General features: G+C 49.6%; 1 protein-coding gene across 1 annotated transcript; it reads right to left on the reverse strand.

Annotated features, from left to right (window-relative positions):
• Positions 1–10,694: 10,694 nt before the first annotated feature.
• On the reverse strand, positions 10,695–21,305 carry LOC142463479 (serine/threonine-protein phosphatase PP1-gamma catalytic subunit-like). Its single transcript, XM_075566302.1, has 7 exons — positions 21,009–21,305; positions 18,151–18,282; positions 16,887–17,117; positions 15,333–15,437; positions 14,769–14,992; positions 14,545–14,679; positions 10,695–12,447 (listed from the first exon to the last, which is right to left on the reverse strand). Exons 1-7 carry the CDS (start codon positions 21,061–21,063, stop codon positions 12,343–12,345), a joined length of 987 nt encoding a protein of 328 aa, XP_075422417.1. The 5' UTR covers positions 21,064–21,305; the 3' UTR covers positions 10,695–12,342.
• Between the last annotated feature and the right edge of the window lie 2,877 nt (positions 21,306–24,182).

Consider the following 24,182-nt stretch of genomic DNA (forward strand, 5'->3'; position numbering starts at 1 on the left):
TGAAGGGGGGGGGGGGGGAGGGGAGTGAAGGGGGGGGGGGGAGGGGAGTGAAGGGGGGGGGGGGGGAGGGGAGTGAAGGGGGGGGGGGGGGAGGGGAGTGAAGGGGGGGGGGGGGGAGGGGAGTGAGGGGGGGGGGGGGGGGGGGAGGGGAGTGAAGGGGGGGGGGGGGGGGAGTGAAGGGGGGGGGGGGGGGGAGGGGGAGTGAAGGGGGGGGGGGGGGGGGAGTGAAGGGGGGGGGGGGGGAGGGGAGTGAAGGGGGGGGGGGGGGGGAGGGGAGTGAAGGGGGGGGGGGGGAGGGGAGTGAAGGGGGGGGGGGGGGGGGGAGTGAAGGGGGGGGGGGGGGGGGGGAGTGAAGGGGGGGGGGGGGAGGGGAGTGAAGGGGGGGGGGGGGGGGGAGTGAAGGGGGGGGGGGGGGGAGTGAAGGGGGGGGGGGGGGGGGAGTGAAGGGGGGGGGGGGGGGGGAGTGAAGGGGGGGGGGGGAGGGGAGTGAAGGGGGGGGGGGGGGGGAGTGAAGGGGGGGGGGGGGGGGGGGAGTGAAGGGGGGGGGGGGGGGAGTGAAGGGGGGGGGGGGGGGGGAGTGAAGGGGGGGGGGGGAGGGGGAGTGAAGGGGGGGGGGGGGGAGGGGAGTGAAGGGGGGGGGGGAGGGGAGTGAAGGGGGGGGGGGGAGGGGAGTGAAGGGGGGGGGGAGGGGAGTGAAGGGGGGGGGGGGGGGGGAGTGAAGGGGGGGGGGAGGGGAGTGAAGGGGGGGGGGGAGGGGAGTGAAGGGGGGGGGGAGGGGAGTGAAGGGGGAGGGGAGTGAAGGGGGAGGGGAGTGAAGGGGGAGGGGAGTGAAGGGGGGGGGGGGGAGGGGAGTGAAGGGGGGGGGGAGGGGAGTGAAGGGGGGGGGGGGGGGGAGTGAAGGGGGGGGGGGGAGTGAAGGGGGGGGGAGGGGAGTGAAGGGGGGGGGGAGGGGAGTGAAGGGGGGGGAGGGGAGTGAAGGGGGGGGAGGGGAGTGAAGGGGGGGGGAGGGGAGTGAAGGGGGGGGGGAGGGGAGTGAAGGGGGGGGGAGGGGAGTGAAGGGGGGGGAGGGGAGTGAAGGGGGGGGGGAGGGGAGTGAAGGGGGGGGGGAGGGGAGTGAAGGGGGGGGAGGGGAGTGAAGGGGGGGGAGGGGAGTGAAGGGGGGGGGGGAGGGGAGTGAAGGGGGGAGGGGAGTGAAGGGGGGGGGGAGGGGAGTGAAGGGGGGGGGGAGGGGAGTGGAGTGAAGGGGGGGGAGGGGAGTGAAGGGGGGGGAGGGGAGTGAAGGGGGGGGGGAGTGAAGGGGGGGGGAGGGGAGTGAAGGGGGGGGGGAGGGGAGTGAAGGGGGGGGGGGAGGGGAGTGAAGGGGGGGGGGAGGGGAGTGAAGGGGGGGGGAGGGGAGTGAAGGGGGGGGGAGGGGAGTGAAGGGGGGGGAGGGGAGTGAAGGGGGGGGAGGGGAGTGAAGGGGGGGGGAGGGGAGTGAAGGGGGGGGAGGGGAGTGAAGGGGGGGGGGAGGGGAGTGAAGGGGGGGGGAGGGGAGTGAAGGGGGGGGGAGGGGAGTGAAGGGGGGGGAGGGGAGTTGGTGAAGTTGAAAGGGGGGGGGAGGGGAGTGAAGGGGGGGGGAGGGGAGTGAAGGGGGGGGGAGGGGAGTGAAGGGGGGGGGGAGGGGAGTGAAGGGGGGGGGGGAGGGGAGTGAAGGGGGGGGGAGGGGAGTGAAGGGGGGGGGAGGGGAGTGAAGGGGGGGGAGGGGAGGGGAGTGAAGGGGGGGGAGGGGAGTGAAGGGGAGGGGAGTGAAGGGGGGGGGGAGGGGAGTGAAGGGGGGGGGAGGGGAGTGAAGGGGGGGGAGGGGAGTGAAGGGGGGGGGAGGGGAGTGAAGGGGGGGGGAGGGGAGTGAAGGGGGGGGGAGGGGAGTGAAGGGGGGGGAGGGGAGGGGAGTGAAGGGGGGGGAGGGGAGTGAAGGGGAGGGAGTGAAGGGGGGGGGGAGGGGAGTGAAGGGGGGGGAGGGGAGTGAAGGGGGGGGGAGGGGAGTGAAGGGGGGGGGAGGGGAGTGAAGGGGGGGGAGGGGAGTGAAGGGGGGGGGAGGGGAGTGAAGGGGGGGGAGGGGAGTGAAGGGGGGGGGAGGGGAGTGAAGGGGGGGGGGGAGGGGAGTGAAGGGGGGGGGGGGGAGGGGAGTGAAGGGGGGGGAGGGGAGTGAAGGGGGGGGGAGGGGAGTGAAGGGGGGGGGGAGGGGAGTGAAGGGGGGGGGGAGGGGAGTGAAGGGGGGGGGAGGGGAGTGAAGGGGGGGGGGGGAGGGGAGTGAAGGGGGGGGAGGGGAGTGAAGGGGGGGGGAGGGGAGTGAAGGGGGGGGAGTGAAGGGGGGGGGGAAGGAGTGAAGGGGGGGGGAGTGAAGGGAGGGGGGGGAGTGAAGGGAGGGGGGGGAGTGAAGGGAGGGGGGGGAGTGAAGGGGGGGGGGAGTGAAGGGGGGGGGAGTGAAGGGGGGGGAGGGGAGTGAAGGGGGGGGGGGAGTGAAGGGGGGGGGGTGGTGGGGTGTGTGTGTGTGTATATATATATATATATATATATGCGTCTAATGTCAATAATAACAAAGCAACCAATACCTTGGTGCAGCCGTTTGGCTGATGAATGTGCTTACCGAAGCTCTGCACGGACTGGCTGATCTCTAGTGATGTCATCAGCTATAATACAAAGGATTCTGGGTCTTGCAGTTCATTTATCTGTAAATACTATTCTGTTGGAACAGGAAATGAACTACAACTCCCACAAACACCTCAGAGAATCAGAGAAATGCGATCTACACCACGAGTGGAAGAGGGGGGGGCTGTTATGTCTGTGCATGCGCAGAAGGGGGAGCGACCGAGTTTGCGCATGCGCAGAAGCGTAGGAAAGACGGAAAATAGTCGGTGGAACCCGCCATATGAGTGGGGCCCTACTGTATAGTAAAACTCATTAAAAATGGCATCGAGTTTAATTAAAACATTTTTTTAAAAGGTAGTGAGTATTATCTACAGAACTGATTTATTACAAAACAAAAAACACATGTTGGATATTGCTTGACTTGATCCTCTCATAGACATGGGGAGCACGTTCATCATTCACTACTTAGATGATTTTTTGTTTGCAGATCTCAAACAGACCGGAGGTGGGCAAAATGCTTTTATTAACATTCCAGGGGATTGCTATACGATTTCATGTGCCCCTAGCAGTAAGCCGTACAATCGTTGCTTCCTTGGGATAGAATAGATACTTGGTTAATGGGATAGAATAGATAGTAGGTTAATGGGATAGAATAGATACTAGGTTAATGGGATAGAATAGATACTAGGTTAATGGGATAGAATAGATACTAGGTTAATGGGATAGAATAGATACTAGGTTAAGGGGATAGAATAGATACTAGGTTAATGGGATAGAATAGATACTTGGTTAATGGGATAGAATAGATACTAGGTTAATGGGATAGAATAGATACTAGGTTAATGGGATAGAATAGATACTAGGTTAATGGGATAGAATAGATACTAGGTTAAGGGGATAGAATAGATACTAGGTTAATGGGATAGAATAGATACTAGGTTAATGGGATAGAATAGATACTAGGTTAATGGGATAGAATAGATACTTGGTTAATGGGATAGAATAGATACTAGGTTAATGGGATAGAATAGATACTTGGTTAATGGGATAGAATAGATACTAGGTTAATGGGATAGAATAGATACTAGGTTAATGGGATAGAATAGATACTAGGTTAATGGGATAGAATAGATACTAGGTTAAGGGGATAGAATAGATACTAGGTTAATGGGATAGAATAGATACTAGGTTAATGGGATAGAATAGATACTAGGTTAATGGGATAGAATAGATACTTGGTTAATGGGATAGAATAGATACTTGGTTAATGGGATAGAATAGATACTAGGTTAATGGGATAGAATAGATACTAGGTTAATGGGATAGAATAGATACTAGGTTAATGGGATAGAATAGATACTAGGTTAAGGGGATAGAATAGATACTAGGTTAATGGGATAGAATAGATACTAGGTTAATGGGATAGAATAGATACTAGGTTAATGGGATAGAATAGATACTAGGTTAATGCGATTCCGTCTGCCAGATGCCAAGTTGCTGAGGTTAAGCTAACTGGTGTCTGAAACAACAGGGGGGGGGGGGGGCTGAACTAGCAGGGTTAGAGTGTCTGGAGAAATGAAAGATTACCCTAATGTTTGGAATACCTTATAGAAATTACAATGGCTGCTCCTGCTAGCAGGAAAGTGCATAGATGATGTAGACTTGATATGGTTTACTTGTGCACCAGGTTCAGCAGGTGGTTCATACTGGAACGGTCATTGGCCGGCGTTATGGTAAGATTTGGCTCTCACAACAAAGAATGCTGTTGGAATTATTTTCTGTATTGGTCTCGTTGGTAATATGGGGTTTGCCATTTTCGGGGGAAACTGTGCTATTTAACTGTGAGAACTTGGGGATAGTATTGTCAATAAATAACCTGACTGCTTATTCACCCCTGCCCCAGTGAGAAGATTGAGACATGGTGCTCAGGTGTCTGGAACTGAATACGTGGTGCAGAGATAAGCATCTTTCAGGCATTTCTAACCTCATAGCAGATAGATTCTCTCGTTGTCAGTGGAAAGCTTTCTGGCAAGTAGCACCACAGGCAGGGAGGGAAGGTTGTGGAGGTCCCGCGGGCTGCGTGGAAGTTATTTAAAATATCGTTCCTAGGTTCAGGGGGCGTGGCTGAGAAACTATTCAACCTAAGGCCGCGTCCATGTTTAGTGCTTGCGGGCGGAGGCGCACTCACGCTCGCACTGAGCCCCTGCAGCCGCAATGAGGGTGGCTTTAGTAGGGGCTCGCCTATGCTTCCGCAAGCGCGCGGAAGCGTTGGTCTTAGGAAAATTTCAAATTTTCCCGCTTGCCGGAGCACAGGGCCGGTCACATGAGCGGTTCGCCCAATGAGGGCGAACCAGCTCCGTGACGTCAATGGCCCGCCGACACACCCCTGACCCGCCCGCCGACACGCCCCCGGATGGCGCGCTGTCTAAGGCCAGGGAAAGCACCCGCTTTCCCTGAGCCTCAGCGCACCTACGCCCGCCAGGAGTAACCATGGCCGAGGCCTTAGAGTGTCTTTATTAAAAATGAGAATATCAGGTGACATCATCTACTGTACCTACTAAGAGTTACAGATCTGTAATCGTGTCACAGAGGGGGAGGTACGGACACCACACACTGTATTGGTAAGAAGTACTAAGGGACAGATATCCACTTGTCGCTCAAATTTGTGTGCAAGACAGTTATGCTTAGTCTGTTGAGACCACCATTATTGTCTAAATCTATTGATGAAGCTCACATATGTGTAAGTATTACAGAAGGAGAATTATGAGTACATTTATATACGGAGGGGTCAGTTTAAACGTTGTTTTGCAGGATGTTTTTGTTTTTTTTACTCTGTCAAAGTGTTAATCTCGCAGCTGATTTATGACAGGGGTTGGTTTAAGTTGTTTCAATGGGGGGGGGGGGGAAATCATGCTTAAATCCTAAAAATTATTATGAAAATCAGATTTCAACAGAGGGGTGTTTTGGACCAAACACATCTCCTCATCTTCCTGTGCCAGTGACCTCTCTGGGACAAAACCTATGACATTTGGATAATGAACAGTATATGGATTTTTGATCCTTTTATTTTGAGAAACTGTTCTGCATTTACTGTAATTGTATTTTTTTGTAATCCTCTTTCTGTAATCTCAGCACTATATTTTTATATATTATATATTAAAATCTTTAATAAGTGATGCGTTGGGCTCTGAATGAACTGATTGTAAATACTCTTCCCAGAGCGTGCATTTTCAGACACATTTTGCAACAAACACGTGTGCTAAGTGCATAATTTTTTCTATCATAAACAGGGACCGGAGATCCTGGCAGATCTATTAATTTGACATCTTTTATTTGCATAATTATCTCAGGTGGTGGCAGCATATATATATGATTGCAATTGAGTAAGGGGGTTGGCTAGAGTAGCCGTGTGTATTTACCCTGGTTGCACATCCAAGTCACGTGCTCACTTGTGTGCTGTTCGTGACAGATGGTATAAGGGGATGAATTTAGAGGAGCTATTACTCATTTGAAAGACCTTTGCGAATGTGAAGAGTGGGACCGCGAGCGAGCTGTGAATTTAATCTTGTCCCGTATACAGGTTACGTGCTCACAGGTCTGCTGTACGTGACACGGGGTGACGTGCAGTCACTCATGGGAAACGCCGGAGGGGGGGGGGGGGAAACAGACACCACGTGTGACTAGTCCCCTTCTCATGCTGCTCCTCTCTATCTGGCATCCAACGTGTGCCCGCGCGCGTGCACCCGCGGGATTAAAGGCACACGAACCTCTCCGCTCGGGCACTGATTCAACAGCTAGTCCCACTGGATACTGAGACAGTCCAAAGGGTGACAACTAGCACCCGCCCTACGCGTTTCGTAGATCCAATCTACTTCTTCAGGGGCTACTCAGAGTAGCTAGTTGTCACCCTTTGGACTGTCTCAGTATCCAGTGGGACTAGCTGTTGAATCAGTGTCTAAGCGGAGAGGTTCGTGTGCCTTTAATCCCGCGGGTGCACGCGCTTTGGATGCCGGATAGAGGAGGAGCAGCGTGAGAAGGGGACTAGCCACATGTGGTGTCGGCGTGAGCGCCCCGGCGTTTCCCGTGAGTGACTGCAGGGAGACTTTGGCGACGGCTTCAGCGTCACAGAGTGGTAGCTCTGCCGGACCATCCCAGGGACACCTCTGGACACCAACCTCAGCTCATTACCGCTTGTTGTCATCCTGCTTCTTGTAAGTAGGATTCTGATTTTACCATCTCCGGATCATCAGCTAGCTCTCACTGTTCTGCGGTCCCTTGTTAATGACCATAGTTCATTATGTTTTAATAAATTATTTTAGTCTGTTACTTTTAAGTCTGTATGTAGTGTCTTTAGCATAGGCTGACATCACCCAGCAGTTATATGCTATGATCTGTTTTTTTGTTTGTCTTTTCTCGTTTCCTGACCTGAAGGCACTTGTGCGGCTTCTAGAGGCTCACAGGACTCATCTTATTGGACATTATCTGGCGCCAGGTTTATTTTGTTTTACAACTACGTAACCAGTTATAATTACAGTTCTCACCAACATTCGTGGGGTGGGGCTCATCCATAATTGCACCAACAATCGCAGCTATCGGTTTGAGGTGGGTTAAATACATAGAGTTGAGATGGTCTATATGACTTAAACGTCTATTAATCAGAATATTATCCTTACCATCCGGTCATATTACAGTTCTAGAATGTATAGCAGAATGGAATCACGGGTCCAAATAACCTGTCAATATCCCCCTCCCCCCCCCTTAGAGAAACACACCGGTATGAGCGGACACGTCCTCTCCCTACAATAGGTACAGACTTCGCTTGCGTTGCGGACGTCTCGGTGCCCACAAAGCACCGACGTACGTTTCACACTACGAGCGCTTCATCATATCAACAATGCAGGCTGACTCGGCTCCTATTGTAGGGAAGAGGACACGTCCCCCGATACCAGCGCATTTCTCTCTGGGGGGGGTGGGATTCTGATGGGTAGTTCGTTCCTGGTGATTCTGCCGATATGTCCCAGGGATACAATATGACAAGATTCGTATGTCAAAGCTTTGATTGACATACTAACCCTACAAACTTAACCCCTCTATAACTGATAGCTGTGGTCACGACTGACTTCAGGACCCCCTTTTTAGATGACACCGGTATATCAGAACTGGTCACAAGTGAACTAAATACAAGTTAAATTGCCAGAGCCATAAACACTTTGCTGAGGAACACTGCGGCTTTCCATCATTTATATAATTTATATTCCTCACATTTGGCAATTTGTACTGCTGCGGCACATCTGAGTCTAACATTTGCCTGTAATTGACCGGGGCTTTTTTCGGCTGGCGCCCAACTTGGCCGCGCGCCAGCCGCATCTTCCCCTCCCCGCGTGCAAAATTATAATGCTGGTCCCCTCCCCTTCCGACCCCCCTGGCTGCTCCTCTGCTTCGCGCAGCTTCCCCCTTACCCGCTTCCTCTGCAGCCTTCGGGGATGCCGGGGAACCCTGGCACGTGTGACCGGCGCCACAGTGACGCGCGGCACGCGCCAGGGAAAAACCACAACAAGCCGCCGTCTGCCCGCACATTTCCCCCACATCGCGGTGGCGGCCGCTGTAGACTCAGCTCGGCCGCCACTGTACATCTGGCGGCCATCTTTTAAGACAACACCCTTGTTTCACATTATCTAGGTCCCCCATCCCGTACCCCACTTCTATCCCAAGGATATTTGATTAGACTAGAATTAGCCACATTTTTCTGGGCACTCTCTATTTCAATCTGAAAAACTCATCAGCCCTTTTATTCTGTGTACCCAATTTTCCAACACTTCTGTCCATGAAATGTCTGAATTGGCTGTATAACCTGTTCTTTTAATGTAACCATGTATTGTTATAACTCTATGCCCAGGACATACTTGAAAACGAGAGGTACTCAACAAATAACAATGTATTACTTCCTGGTAACACATTTTATAAATAACCCATACCTCCCCCACATTCTTTCACCCTTTAGCACACCGGTTGTGTTCCAGAAGTGTCAGTTCCACTTTGTTTTTTTGTTACACTGCAATAGGTTACTATTGCTACTTCAGTTACCTTTAATATCAGGTTAACATTTGCCACTCATGCCTAAGACCTCGGCCAGGCTCCCTGCTTGCTCGCTGAGGCTCAGGGAAAGCGGGTGCTTTCCTGGGCCTTGCGGTTGCTTACCGCACGTGCTGTCAGGTGGCAGGCACGTCACTGGCCGGGGGCGGGCCAGTGACGTCACGGAGCTGGTTCGCCCTCATTGGGCGAACCGCTCACGTGACCGGCCTGTCGCGCTGGCAAGCGGGGGAATTTTAAATTCCCCTAAGACCTGCGCTTCCGGAAGCATAGGTGAGCCCCTACTAAAGCTGCTCTCATTGCGGCTGTAGGGGCTCAGTGCTGAGCGGGAGCGCGCTTCCGCCAGCAAGCAGGGAACATAGCCGAGGCCTAAGGCTGCGTCCAGGGTCAGCGCAGCTTATGCGCTGACCTGTGCTGAGGCGCGCTCACGCTCGGCACTGAGCCCCTGCAGCCGCAATGAGAGCGGCTTTAGCAGGTGCTCGCTTACGCTTCCGCAAGCGTGCGGAAGCGTAAGTCTTAGCCAAATTTTAAATTCAAGCGCTCGCCGGAGCGCAGGTCACGTGAGCGGTTCGCCCTCCAGCTCCGTGACGTCACTGGCCCGCCCCCCCGACACGCCTCAGAGCTGACCCTGGACGCAGCCTAATTGTAACACTTAGCTGTTTGCTACTTTACTCCACTACTGCATGATATATAGTATAGCCGATTTATATCAGCACTTTGCGTGTTGGTATCTGCATGCCCGACCGCTCAATGTATCTGATAGTTCCATTTATTCGTAACCATCTTATTAGCAATTTGGGGTAAAGGTTGTTTTATTTTGGCTACATATCCCATCTACAGTACTTAACGGGTGCTAGTTTTGAAAGGGCCCATTCTCTCCTTATATACAGCTAGCATATACCCTTTTGCACCTTTATCTACGTCTAGGCTGATGCAAAAGCACTGCTAACCCCTGCCCAGTTCCCTTCTCAATAGCATTTTTATTGATGATGCAATTTCAGTTTTGCATTTTTAGAATAACTATTGGCTGATGTTTTTCCTGCTAAGAAATAGCAATTAAGTGTTTTAAATGATGTAATTGTTTCATAAGATCTAAGAGCCGACTATTACATTTAATTAAAAAGATAAAAACCTTCTTTACTATAAATTGGTCTTTCCTTCCCCTTTGAAAGAATCGCTGCACTTTCCTGCAGCCTTTTCTTAACTTCTTCAGACTTCAGTCCCTGACCAAAAAAAAAAAAAACCGCAGCTTCCTAGGATTAAAACATGGCAGACAGAACTAGACAATGCTGTGATGTCACCATCCACACTTAGGCCTCTTCCTAACAAGCAGAGGATGCGACAAGCAGAGGATTCTGGGAAGGGTAACCGCAAACAGAATCTCCCTGATACAGCGGCCGATAATTACACTACAGTTGTGCGTACGCCAGCAGATTGCGAGGTTGTGGGCAGTGCTCGCAAATGGCTTTCAGAACACGTTTGATCATGGCTGGACTGCACTTTAAAAAAAAAAAAAAACAAACCACCCAGAACACGCAACTTATAAAATAAAGATACCTTTCTCCGAAGTAGAATCGCACAATTTATTAAAACAGAAAAAAAAAAAAAAAAAACTAAAACAGTGCCAGTTTTAGCCAAAATCCATCCCCCTCACCCCAGCCCCCAGATTTCCCATAAAACCCCCACAGAGCAGTGTTATTTCTCTACATTCATGTCAGACGATAAAAAAAAGGTCTCGTTAAAAAGTCGCAGCTCAGTTTTATAAAGGAAAGACAAGAAAATACCCCCTCCCCCCTCATGTTCCCACCGCGGAAAAAAAAAAGGGGGGCGTTAACTAGCAGCAGGTAAGTTCCTAAATACCCCACTCTTCCCACCACATCCACTTTCCCTACCAAACCCTGCAGTGTGACTGGTCCCTCGGCAGGGCAGGGGTGCAGTGCATGCACATCTGGGTTTAAACATGAAAACAAGAAGTATTTCTGCCAGGTGCCACCGTCTTTATTAAATGACAGACATTGGTCGAGAGGAGCCAGTGTCCCTCTTACACGGGCTGCCTGCATTATCTTTACAATGCAGCCTCACAAATATGAACGTACATGATTCAGTGCAATTCATGGCTGGACCACTGATTAAAACCCACATGGAAGAAAAACCAAGGTGGTGGAACGACAGGTTGAGCCCGACGTCAGAATAAGAACGAACCGCAGGAGAGTGAAGCATCTCAGACACACGCTCCCATAATGCCGACGCGTTACAGGATGGGAGCGCCGACAATGGGAAAGGTTACAGATAATGATAAAACGTTGGAGTTTCCTTCGGAGGGGGAATTTTTTTAAAAAAAATCTTCAATTTGTAATGTCGTAAATACAGCAAAGTAGGCGAACCTGGGAGTATCTACAAATCTCACAGCTCCCCAAAACTGCTCCCCTCAACACATTGCCATGCCATTGGTGTTTAACTGCCCCCTAAAGATTCTGGGTAACCATGTGTATGTGTCACCATTTAAGCTTGCCATTCATTTTAAATATGGATGTTCCCTAGAGATTTTTTCCTCCTGCATTGCCACGCTAAGCCCGAGACAAGGGAGTACAGACTCGGATGACCCGCTCAGCCAGCTGTTTCAATGCAAGGTTTGAAACAGGTTAAAGGAAGTGGAGGGACAAGGGAGAAATCTCAACACCCCGCAACCTGTGGGAGTGTCACCTATGACATCACAAATCCAAGATGGTTTTCAACTGCCCTCGAGCAAACTGTACACACACACACACCAATCCTTTTATTTTTATAGCTCTATAAAACTATACCGACAACGCTGAAATTAAAGAGAATTCCCATTGTCCTGTTCTAGGGAAAATTATGCGGGGCCGACAAATTTGATGCGTGAAGGTCCTCTGAAACATGGTCGTCCGCTGACTCCGTCAGTTTGGAAGTCATGCTCTTCAAGATAACTTACCTGCCTGCTGGACACGTTCCCTTCACCCCACTCCCCCCACTCCTCTCCTTCCTCTCCTTCCTCCCCCACCCATAACCATTTAAAACCAGAAATAAAAGGCTGACCCCAACATGGAGACAGACACACAGGTTTAAGGACAAACTTGCTAAATCTACAAAAACCTCCAAGAAAATTTGAGGGGGTGGGGGGGCGGGGGAAGAGACAGACCAGCTCAAAAATAAAAAAAAATAAGAGACAAGGGCGAGGCCTACCCCTTTGTAGCTGGAGGCGCTGCCAAATTATATTTGTTACCATCAAAGAAATTAGTACGAGCTGCGAATTAAAACCCCTGAGACTCCACCTGATTTACCGTCATCACGCTGCAATAAGGCACCGCCACGGGAAACTAGTTTCTCTCCTCCCCCCCCCCCCCATGCCCGCGGCTTTTGAGACGGTCACCCCGATGCGTTTCACCGGCCGCAAAATAAAGGATTAAGGCAGAGAAGTGGTTCCCTTGGCAGCAGCACTCCCCGCCCAAACCCGTGTCAGTGCGAGGTAAAATAAAGTCACCCAGCCCCCCCCACTGCCCCCAAGGGAACAGGGGGGATAGACTTCAGGGGGGAACGAGCTGGAGGTCAGTGTGTGAGGGGTCAGGGGCTGGAGGGGGAGGAGCTGGAAGGACCCACTAGAGGTCATTTCTTCTGCTTATTCTTGGCCGAGTTTCGGGGCGGGGTGACAGGGCGAGTCTGGTTGGCGCCCCCATAAGCAAACAGTTTCTTGTCGGCCGGCTTTAGGATCTAAAGGAGGAAACAAGATTAAATGGATCAATACCCTGCTCAAAACGACCAGCGCGGAAGGAGGGGACAGGGAAAGCAGCTCAGCTTACACATTTTCCTACGTAGTGTTTGTGAACATACAGATTTTAATTTTTTCCCCCTCAGTTCCACATCAACAAAGCCTAGTTACTCGCAGTATATTCACAATAACGCAATGTGATGTCATGTTTTCTTCAGGGAAGAGCATAGCGAACATGGGGGATCTTGACATGTGATGGCCGAGTTACCATAACACTATAATGCCGAGGTTCTCAACTCCAGTCCTCAAGATCCTCCCCTCCCCCCCACCAGGTCAGGTTAGGGTTATCTTATCGCCCGATTTCTCCTCTCTCTCTCTCTCCTTCCTAGCCCCCCCCTCCCGATCCGTTCCAGTGTTCAATCGGTGAAGATCCTGCTTCCCTGGGCACATCAGGAAATATGGAGAACGAAAAGCGCACTAGCAAAAACGGAGCAGGAAGGACCCAGAATCAAAAATAAATTAAAAGGGCACTTTAATGTGACAAAAGACCCATCCAACAGCTGTGACGTTCGAAACGCGTTGGATGGGTCTTTTGTCACATTAAAGTGCCCTTTTAATTTATTTTTGATTCTGGGTCCTTCCTGCTCCGTTTTTGCTAGTGCGCTTTTGTTGTCCATATTTCCTGTTGTACTGCATATCTGTAGCTGCTCAGTCTGCCTACCACTCCTAGGATGTGAGTATTGCTTATTTTCAGGGGAACCTGCCGATGAGACTGAGGGTGAGTGGCTTGTACCATCTACCACCTGTCTTCAGGAGGATAGTACCCATACTATTGCATATTAAGTACTATATCATACTCATTTTTTATACCTTGGTTTAGTGGCTTGGCTTACTTTATTTTATCATACCTGCATTAGAGCGCTTTAGCCTATTTTTTCTATCTTCCCAGGGCACATGCAATATGGCTGCCTATGTCGAAAGAGGAAGTGCTGTGCTGCCCTCAACGGTTGCTACAGCAACCCAAGGTTAATACATTCAGAATCATTATGGGCATAAAGCAGGGTCTCCAAACTCAGTCCTCAAGGGCCACCAACAGGCCAGGTTTTATGGATACCCTTGCTTGAAACACCTGTGCTAAATCAGTGGCTCAGTCTTCAATTGAGCCACTTGTGCTGAAGCAAGGATATCCTGAAAACCTGACCTGGTGGTGGCCCATGAGGACTGGAGTTGGCCGCCCCTGGCATACAGAGTGCGGGGGAGAATGCATTAAGAATCTGATTTAAATAATAAAAATGTAAAAAAAAAAACATCCGATTTCGAATGGCTGCTTGACGTAATACCAAAACTTGACATTTCTGCCATCCAGACCCTGGCTGGGCACAACTCCAGTTAGGTATAAATGTATACCCAAGAGCGTTATTTTCCTCGTCTCCATTGCTCACCCCGAACCGAAGACCCGTTTTAGGGTCTAGAATTGGAGTAATGTCAAGAAATACTGAATGTGCAGTGTTTGGAAGACAACTGTATGCTACAACACCACCACGTTAACCGTACGCCAGCAAGATGTATTGCAACCTTTCTGGCAGAGAATTAGCTTTGCGGCTACCCGTTAACTTTGGGGGGCGTAAACGTTCGATCCGGTTTTAGGCAAGGTCACAAAATGAGCCCAATATAACGGAGCCCTGGGGATAGAGTTAAACCAAAAAGGACAATTTATTGCCAGAGGTCGGCAATGCGGTAATGTCACCAAGGGCACATAGAAAGCAGCGCTACGGTGTGAAACTCTGCATTAAATATTGCAGCAAAGTTCGATTAGCTTACAAGGGTTATACATTAAAGCTGGAAAAGGGGGGGTGAGGCTGGCAAAAAAATAATTCCATTTTCTTTAAGTGGAATTGTAAATCATTGCATTAAAGTAGTTGCGTTTTGGGTGCGAAAAGCAACCATCATGTAATACAATTGCCAGGTGTTATACTGGATCAATTGAAATAGTGAGAAACTCCTCCAGTTAGAACTTAAGCTGTATAGCAAGGTCTCTTCCCAACCCAGACTTGTAGATTGTCAGCTCTTGGGACCAGGCTGTCGCCCTCTGCACTCACCTGGAAGGAGCACATCAAGGACTCATCCACGCTCATCATGGAGCCAGCGTTGTCAAATTCCCCGCAGTAATTGGGAGCCGAGAAGAGCGTCACCAGCTGCCGCTTGGCAAAGAACTCGTAGCCGTCCTCCACCACCTGCCAGAGAGAGGGCGTAAGGAAGGAGCGCGACCGGAAAAGGGGAGGTGTGCAGAGACGGTAAAGCGTCACAGGTGGACGGTGCTCACCTGGTGCGCCCGGCAGATGAGATCGAGGTCGTGCTTGTGCAAGAATTTCGCCACCACGTCAGCACCAAAGGTAAAGGAGACGCCACGGTCGTTCTCCCCCCAGCCAAGTACGTCCTTATCGGGGTCGGACCAGAGCAGGTCGCACAGAAGACCTTGGTCTGGGACGTCGGTGGGACGCAGGATCCTACGTACCTGCTCCATGGATTGCAGGTCGGGGGAGAGGCCTGAGCAAGAAAGAAGAAGATTTAGCCGGGGGGGGGGGGGGGAGAGATGGAATGGACGGGAAGATGCCTCAAAAGGGAGAGATGTGGAGTTTGAGAGAGCAAATGAGGGGAGAAACCCAAGACAGTCTGGGGGAGAACAAGGCCAATGGTGGAGGACGACAGAAGGAGAAAACCAAGAAGACAGTCTGGGGGACGACAGAAGGAGAAAACCAAGAAGACTACAAGTCTGTCTAAAACTTGTAACAAATAATACAAATAAAAAAAAAGGAGTAAGTCAATTGGAGAGAAGAGTGAAGCCGGAGACTGCAGGTCTGAGAAGAAGCCCAAGACAGACCCTCACCTCCATGACAGCAGAAAATCTTCTCGTCCACTATAGCAGCAACTGGTAGGCAGTTAAAGCAATCAGTGAAAGTCTTCCAGAGCTTGATGTTGTACCGCCTTTTACCTGCAGAGAGCAGGAGAGAGCAACTCAGACCTCACACTATTAACCACCCAGGAAACCAAACAACAGTGGAGCTTCCACCATCGTCTGTGTCCCCCTCTTCCTCCCCCCAAAAGCCTCTCCAAACACTTCATGGGGAAGCACCACGTGTGTGTACGCAACACCCCCCCCCCCCCGTGTGCAGGAAAAAAAGGGGACACCTTTCATCTTTGCCCAGGACATACTTGAAAATGAGAGGTAACTCTCAATGTATTACTTCCTGGTAAAATATCTTATAAATAAATCTATTTTCTCGCTCAATCCCTATGAACATTTGCACAATTGTAGGTCTGTTGTGTAGATGAAGCACAATGTAGACAATCAACCGATGCGAACTAAATCAATGTCACTATTATGTCAACAAGTACCAGGTACACTGCGGGCGGGTCATATTCATTTAACGAGACGTGGGAGTTTGGCCTTCGTCGCTCGTAAATGTGAGAAACTGTTGTAATCTAATCTGAAACACTAAGATTAATATAAAGTGAGCTCAAACTGTCCTTCTGCAGATACGCGGAGCAGGAACGCCGCTGTGTGATCGTATCACCGATAACGCGCTGATCCCGCACGATATGTTTTACAAATTCGTTTTTTTCAGTCCTCCTAGCGACCGTCCTTTATCAGGAGACATTTTATGGAAGCCTTTTGGACCATCATTCCTGCGCGGTGTCCAGCACTTTATAACGCGCTGATCTTCTGCGCAAAACACCATTCTGTAACTAACCACTTTATGCGGTCATCAGTCACCAATTCCCCAAAATATTTATTAGATTATCAAATCATTCTTAAAAAATGATATTTACCGCGGCAGACCTATAATTGCTAAAATTTTCATGAAGATTTAGGCTTCGCTCACGGCGGCGCTGCTACGTGCGCGCGTCCGGAACGCTTACCCGTTTTCCTATTGTAGTTCCTTAAGTGCCCGCTGCCCCTGGCGGCGATGTAGCGCATAGACGCTGCTACATTTTGTCCAGACCAAAAAAAAAATTAAACTGTCATTTTGGACTGCAGTCGCGTGACGTCCGCGTCACATGAGCTGGTTCAGCCAATGAGGGCGAACCAGCTTTGTGACGCGATCGCCACCCCACTCTCTTGCAGCCAAGTGCACATATCGCTGGGGCGGCAGGAGTGCGCGCGCCCGCGCCCCCACCAGGTGTGCGGCCTTAGTGATTTTTCTAAAAGATAAAAAATAAAAACGGGCCCCGTGTTTCCGAAAAATGTACACATACGTGTCATTTACACACCACAAAGCAGCATGTATGTTTGCGTAGATTTATGAGTGCGTGAAATATATATATACACATGTTAAATGTAACCCCTTGGAGTACCACAGACGGCTAGCAGACACACATAGCACTCAAGCATGGTTTAATTTTCAGTCCCCTGCCCAAGTGTTTTGCTCGCCACACGCACACTCGTCGTAGAAGCCGTAGATACGGTTGATGCTGGCGCACTCGTGGTTGCCACGCAGCAGGAAGAAGTTCTCGGGGTACTTGATCTTGTAGGCGAGCAGCAGGCAGATGGTCTCGAGCGACTGCTTGCCGCGGTCTACGTAATCCCCCAGGAACAGGTAGTTGCTCTCCGGGGGGAAGCCACCGTACTCGAAGAGCCGCAGGAGGTCATAATACTGACCGTGGACGTCACCTGGCGAGGAGGAAGGGCAGAGACTTGTTACAGCCGCAGACACCTCACTGAGAACAGAGCTGTGGGCTCCTCTAAAGAGATAAAGTCACAGAGTCCAAAGGGTATACGAGTTGCCTTTGAGTTTCCTTTCTTCCCCGCCCCCACCCTAAACAAACTTCATGGTCAAAATTCCTGGTTACAACAAAATATTCTGTCTAATATGGATCTTGGAGAAGGGTCACAGAACTCTGCTGCTCAAATCCCTTGAGGTCTCGCCTCATTTAGGCACGAGCCTCTAACAAAACCATATACTACACACCTGGCTGTTTGGCCAAGGTTTACTAAACAGTGCTATTCCACAAGACACTGAAAGACCACACAGCAATCATGTGAATAAGCCATATGGCGTTTCCAGATGCCGGGAAGGTATTTTGTGGTATACCACCGCTTAATAGGTTTATGTATAATGTTTTAAGGTGTATACTGTAGAAATGTGTCGTGTGATTTAGGAATTCATGTTATTTGTTGTAATTACCAAGGTGTATATAAGTAGGGTTTTTGAGTTTTGCTGAAATTGTATAGCAGAGTCTGGGATGTAGGAGGAGTGAAGACGGTTAAATCAGGCTGACAAGAGCATCTTTAGAAAGTAGTAATATTTGTAGGATAATAAAGATCGGTTTTAGAGATTAGGAACACATAATCCTATAGATTGGAGAAAAGTTAGATCAGTTGTAAGTAGACATCTCAAGGTTGTCTTGGAGCTTTGGAAAAGTATATTCAGAATTATCATCAGCCAAGCTGGTGGATTCTCCATTCACATGCGTTTACAAAGCTCATGTTGCCCAAGAATAAATATCGGGACTGCTAACGGAGGAATATGCCTCGCTTCATTCAAAACTGCGAAAACAAAGAAAGGATCTCACACTTATTTTTTTAAAGCATACCCGCAATCATTTTTCATGAACATGCTGCACTGTGACACTGCTAGGGATCTGCATACTGGGAAATATAGGGGGTTGTGTGTAAGAGGTGGCGAGTGGGCGCTCATACTCACCGCAGATCTTCAGTGGGGCCTCTAGCTCCAGGAGGATGGGCTGGCTAAGGAAGATCTCTCGGGATTTCAGACACAGGCCCCGGATCTCGTTCTCCGAGAGCTGGACGTTCTTCCCCGGGCGGCATCCTTTAACTGGGGACAGAAGGGTAATTGGGAACAAGGCAACACCGTGAGGGGGGACAGCTTCAACCCCAGTGCACCACAGCCAGCATTCATTATCCACCCTTGCACCTACTGCCAGCCCCCTCTTGCCACTGTCAAGTCTCCCCCCCCCTGATCACCCTGCCTCTAAACTTGTTACCACACCTTCCCCTTCAAATTTGCCCCCTTCCACAGCCCGTCCTACACCCCTCTCCCCAATATCACCCTTTACACTAATTTCAAGGCAGATGTTATGCTGATAAATGTGAACTCTTGGCACATGGAAATCCCCACGGGCCCAGGGCGACAGAAACCAGCATCAATCCAACACTGCAAGAACCCACCGCAACATATTCATTAGCTTTGTACCATTAATATACGAGGTCCCTACATAACACAGCCATTATATGAGCAACACAACAAATGACTGAAGTTTCCATGTCTACTCATTAAAACACACTTTAACCCTGTCAGGGCCTTGCAATGCTTGGACTAAATCAGCACAAAGGGTATTGCACAGCGAGGATACATTAGATCTTCATGGGCCATTCAGGGTTTAACATGCCACTCGCCCAACCCAAAACAGGACCATCTCTACGCAACCCGGTGTGTCACAAGCCGTTTCTCCTCCTGTCTCAGTCCTGCCCCTACTTGCCAGTACTGGTGTTAAAGGACAGAGTGTGCTCAGTGATGTCATCCCTACTGCCTGAAACACTAGCAACCATTTTTACTTGGGGCAAAACGAACCAACACAAATTAGGCACTCTTCAGAATCAAGATGTGTAAAATAAAGCATGCAAATAGATAGATCACATACATACAGCTATGTACACAGACATCTATATACAAGTGTGTATATACATATAAATGGATACGCACATTTGAGTACACGATATAACTAAACAGAGGAAGTGCCATCTTTACTTCAATACCCAAGGGTTTGCATTGTCCTCTGGCAAGAAGGTTAACCGACAATGACCTGATGTTAGCAATGCCAAGATGTTAAAACAAAGGTACCTAGTGATTAAACAATGATAAGCTCTATGCACGCCAAGAACACCCTATTCTCATGATAAATGTACGTCAAATAAAAGCAGGGGTTAATGGCCCAATTAATGTATATTTCATAGAGATACTCACATATCTATCTTTCCGGGCCTCAGGCTTCTAACTTTAGATTGCAAGCTTTTGAGACAGGCATCTGTTACGCTACATTGCGGTGTATATATATATATATATATATATATATATATATATATATATATATATATATATATATATATATATATATATATATATATATATATATATATATATATATATATATATATATATATATATATATATATATATACCCAAACGCTTGTACATCAACCATGTCCAAATAACCAGTTAGGCTCACATGGGCCGGTGAATATATCTGTATTGTTTTCTACTATTAATGAGCAGCTTCACATTCAGAGACCGAGTTGTACATATGCACCTGTGGATATTATAGGAGAAAGAGATACATGGGGATAATAGGAGCATGTATGCCCAGCAGAGATAGAGCTATACACTGGTATGTATATTTCACCAATACACTGGTATGTATATTTCACCAAGTAAATACATATGTGCACGCAAAAAAAATGCCCATATATGTACACGTGAACACGTGCAATTTAGGTGCGTACTTCTCATTTGAAATGAAACTTGATTTAAGTAATGTGAATATCCATCTCATCTTTAGCCTTTGAAGGCCTCACCAATAACCTGCCGGGTCTTGCAAACCTCGCTTAACCAAGTTCCTGCAAATATTCGGATTTCCTCCACACACTATAAAAATGCTACTTAGAAGCATCTACATATCCATTCACAAGCAATCTACAGCCCTGGCCCATCCATCAGCAGGTGGCCTCCCAAATGAGGATGTATTTACACAACATACATGCAGTGCTAAGGTAGCAGTATATGTACAGGGTTGCAGACCTGTCTAAGGCCGCGCTTAGTGCCGTCGACCGAAAACAAATACATTGCCGCCGCGTGCGCTTATAGTGCGCGCGACGGCGACAAGCGACGGAGCAACGTCGCCGTCGCGAAAACCTGAAGCCGGCAAAATTTGATTTTTCAAGGGCCGTCACGCGACGGCCCTGGAACAAATCAAATTAGTGGAATCCGGCGATCCGGCGAAACATAACTTTCACCGGTGGCGACGTCACCCGCCGTCAACGACGGCACTATAGGCACGGCCTTAGACATGTGAATGTGCTCACAAGTGATCTTTTTATTTGCTATATTACATGCATATACTGTATATTCACAACCGTACACAAACATCGCGACAACCCACCGCTGGGCGACGGCCTCCCCAATGAGATTGTATACAGAGCGCGTTTGCATAGGCTTGTGAATAGATTTGTATGCTTGAGATATACATATATTTTTTCAAGCATGCAAACACACGGTATTCTGTGCATATATTTATATACACTATATATTACACACACAGACATACATATACATAGTGTATATTCTGTGCATAGTGTGTATTATCCGTGCATAGATGTATGTACAAGCAGATACATATATATATATACATACACACATACATATACATACACATATACATACACACACACACACAGTGTGTATTCTGTTCACAGTGTGTATTATCTGTGCATACATGTACATAGATATATATCACACGGCTGCCCCCCGCCGGTTGTGATTCTCACCCTCTAGCAGCCGCTGGATGATCGAGTCAATGTTGAGCTTCTCTCCGTCCCCCATCTGTGTGCGCGGCGGCAGCGTATCCAGAGAGGCGTGCGTGGGGGGAGGATCTGCGCTCCGGTGTCCGGTCTGAGGAGCGAGCGGAAGGAGGCGCGGATCTGTGCTCCGGTGTCTGAGGCGCGGGAGGTCACGTGTCCGCCGGTCCCGGCTCGCTCTCTCTCGCAGGTGACGTTGCTGTGCGCACGAGGCCCTCCCCGCTTCCCCCGCCTTCTTTTTTGTGAATGGGAACCTGGGGCGGCGGCGTGCGTGCGTCACTTGGCCTGCGGCTCCTGATTGGCCGAGGCCAGCGTAGGAATTCGCACGCTGCCCCTCCTCTTTCCGTTGCGTGCCAGGCAGCGACGGGAGAGGCCATAGGCCACGCCCCTCTTCAGTGCTTTGATTGGCTGCCGATGAGTAAAGGGAACAAGGGCCTTTCCGAGTCTCCGCGCGGCCTGATTGGCTGAAGGTAAAAGCTTCTGCGATTGGCGGAAGTGGGAGCCTCTGAGCGCGTGGGAATTACGTCACCTCCGAGGGAGAAACTCGGCGCCTCATTGGTCAATTGACATTCTCTCACAGGGAGCGCAGCGAGTCTCATATGGCTACGCTTATAGTGCCGGCGACGCGACGGTGATGTCATGCTGCAGTCGCTGGAAAAATCAAAGGCTGCGCTTATACAGCCGGCAAAGGCGACGCGACCGATGACGTCACCCAACGCCGTCGCGATGAGTTGTATTTGAAATCTAGGCAACGTCGCTGGCTGACGTCATAAAAGGGGCAGGCAGAGGGACGGAGAAGCCAAAATCTAATATCCGTGACTACCAGATTTCTGGTAGCACTGTCGCTTCGTCGCCGTTGCGTGCACTATAAGCGCCGGCGACAATGCATTTGTTTTGCCGCGACGCCGATGTCGCCGGCACTATAAGCGCAGCCAAATAGAAATGACTTCCAGCGATCGCAACCAAGCCGTGGCTCCGCGCTTACTATAAGCGCAAGCGACGGCAGCAATGCATTTGTTTTGCCGCAACGCCGATGTCGCCGGCACTATAAGCACAGCCAAATAGAGATGACTTCCAGCGATCACAACCAAGCTGTCACTCCGCGCTTACTATAAGCGCAAGCGACGGCAGCAATGCATTTGTTTTGACGCGATGTCGCGTCGCCGGCACTATAAGCGCAGCAGAGTGTCTCTCAACCACAGGCTGTCTTACTGAGGGTTTACTTTAAGGATGCGCTTATAGTGCCGGCGAGAGCGACGCAACATCGCGTCAAAACAAATGCGTTGCTGCCGGCGCGTGCGCTTATAGTAAGCGCGGAGCGACGGCACGGTCGCTGGAAGTCATCTCAATTTGATTTATCCAGCGACTGTAGCCTGACGTCGCCGTCGCACCGCGGGCACTATAAGTGCAGCCTAACTCCTTAGGACAACAGCTATCCATGGAAGCCAATTAGAGGCAGGTCTAAATAATTGGAGGGCACTTGCAATGATTAGGACTCAAATCACACAGGAGAAAACTCATTCATTGGAATACAGTCTCCCTCAGGGTTAAATATCACTCACTTAATGTGAGACAGTCTGACTCACTCAGACTCCTGACATGAAGTGTTAATCATCAGACAGCTGTCTCACTCACGTGAAGTGTGTCACTCATCACAGCCCTCTCACTCACATGAAGTGAGTGTTCCTCATCAGGCAGCTTCTCACTCACACATTAAGTGTTACTCATCGGACAGCTTTCTCACTCATCACAGCCCTCACTCATGTAAAGTGAGTGTCACTCATCAGACAGGCCTCTCACATGAAGTGAGTGTCACTCATCAGACAGCGCTCTCACTCACATGGAGTGAGCGAGCATTCCTTATCAGACAGCTGTCTCACTCACACATCAGTGACAAGAAGGTTCTCCTAAATGTGAGGGAGACGAATGAGGTCTTAAACACAAGGAAATGTAAAAAATAAATGCTGTCTAAAGGGACTAAAGAGATGTTGAAACAATTGTGATTATATGAAATATGATGTCTCACAAACCCAAAGGCGAAAGGTCGTTTTCTACTGTTTCCAAAAAGTGTATAAAGTAAAAAAAAGATGGGGAGTGCTAACAAATATATAAAAGAAAACCAGTGCCGTGAATAAAGATCTCTTAAACAAGAGGAAAAAATACTCTACATGAACCACAATAGTATCAGAATCTAAGGCTGTGTCTCCGCTGGCACTTAGCGTGCTGTGTGTCCCGCGCTTGCCGCTTTTACATGTACTCGTTATGCAGACGTCCCCACTCATGCGCGGGCACACGCTCACCCAAGCTTGAGACAAAAAAATTTGACTTTGAAGCACGCTCAACATGCCCCCAATGCCCCCCCCCGCTCCTGCTTGCGAAATACACAGGACACCCGGCACTCATGCTTAGGGAGTTGGTGACGTCATCGCTCTCAAGCATGAGCGCGGTCAGCGCCAGCGGAGACACAGCCTTATAAGCAAAAAGTGTACTGGATGCAGAGTCTTTGTAAGAATAGGCAGCAAGCCCATTAATCCTCTCTGAGGTTCTTCTGCGTGTCCATCAGGAATCAACCTAAGAGAAAAGACCAGGCAAAACGAAGGAGCAGATAGTATGGTTGATTCCTGATATAAAGACGGACACACAGATGAACATCAGAGAGGATTTATAGGTCTGTATGTCTGCTGCCTGTTCTTATAAAGACGGTTTGTATCCAATACACTTTTTGCTTACGAGATTCCGATACTATTGTGGTTCACATGGAGTATTTTTTCTCTCCCTCTTGTTTAAGAGATCTTTATTCACAGCACTGGTTTATATATATATTATTTTTTTGAGCTCCCCATCATGTCTTGTTTCACTCGAGCAGCCGTTTCATCAGTCTTCTGTTTCAATCTTTGGAAAGCAGGTTCATTAACAAGCCTAATGCACTCATTGCAAACCCCTCTTACACAGGACCGAGTCCCACTCACAGCAAAGCAGCCTCCAATTTGGAGTTTATCATCACTGGAACATTCTCACTCCCTCAGAGTACGTCATGACCATTGGGAGACTGTCACACCCCTTCAGAGCTGGTCATATTTATCGGAGGGCTGTCTCACGCATTCAGAGTATGTCTCATTGGAAGGCTGTGGACACTCAATGAGA

Source organism: Ascaphus truei, chromosome 11 (genome assembly GCF_040206685.1).
Source record: "Ascaphus truei isolate aAscTru1 chromosome 11, aAscTru1.hap1, whole genome shotgun sequence".
Taxonomy (NCBI): Eukaryota; Metazoa; Chordata; class Amphibia; order Anura; family Ascaphidae; genus Ascaphus; species Ascaphus truei.

What these genes read in the sequence shown, in the direction of transcription:
- LOC142463479 (XM_075566302.1), bottom strand. Translation starts at nt 21,063, where the DNA reads ATGGGGGACGGAGAGAAGCTCAACATTGACTCGATCATCCAGCGGCTG. An exon ending in GGCCCCACTGAAGATCTGCG is followed by an intron (nt 17,118 to 18,150) that starts GTGAGTATGAGC and finishes CCTCCTCGCCAG; the next exon opens with GTGACGTCCACGGTCAGTAT. An exon ending in GATTTTCTGCTGTCATGGAG is followed by an intron (nt 14,993 to 15,332) that starts GTGAGGGTCTGT and finishes TTTCTTGCTCAG; the next exon opens with GCCTCTCCCCCGACCTGCAA.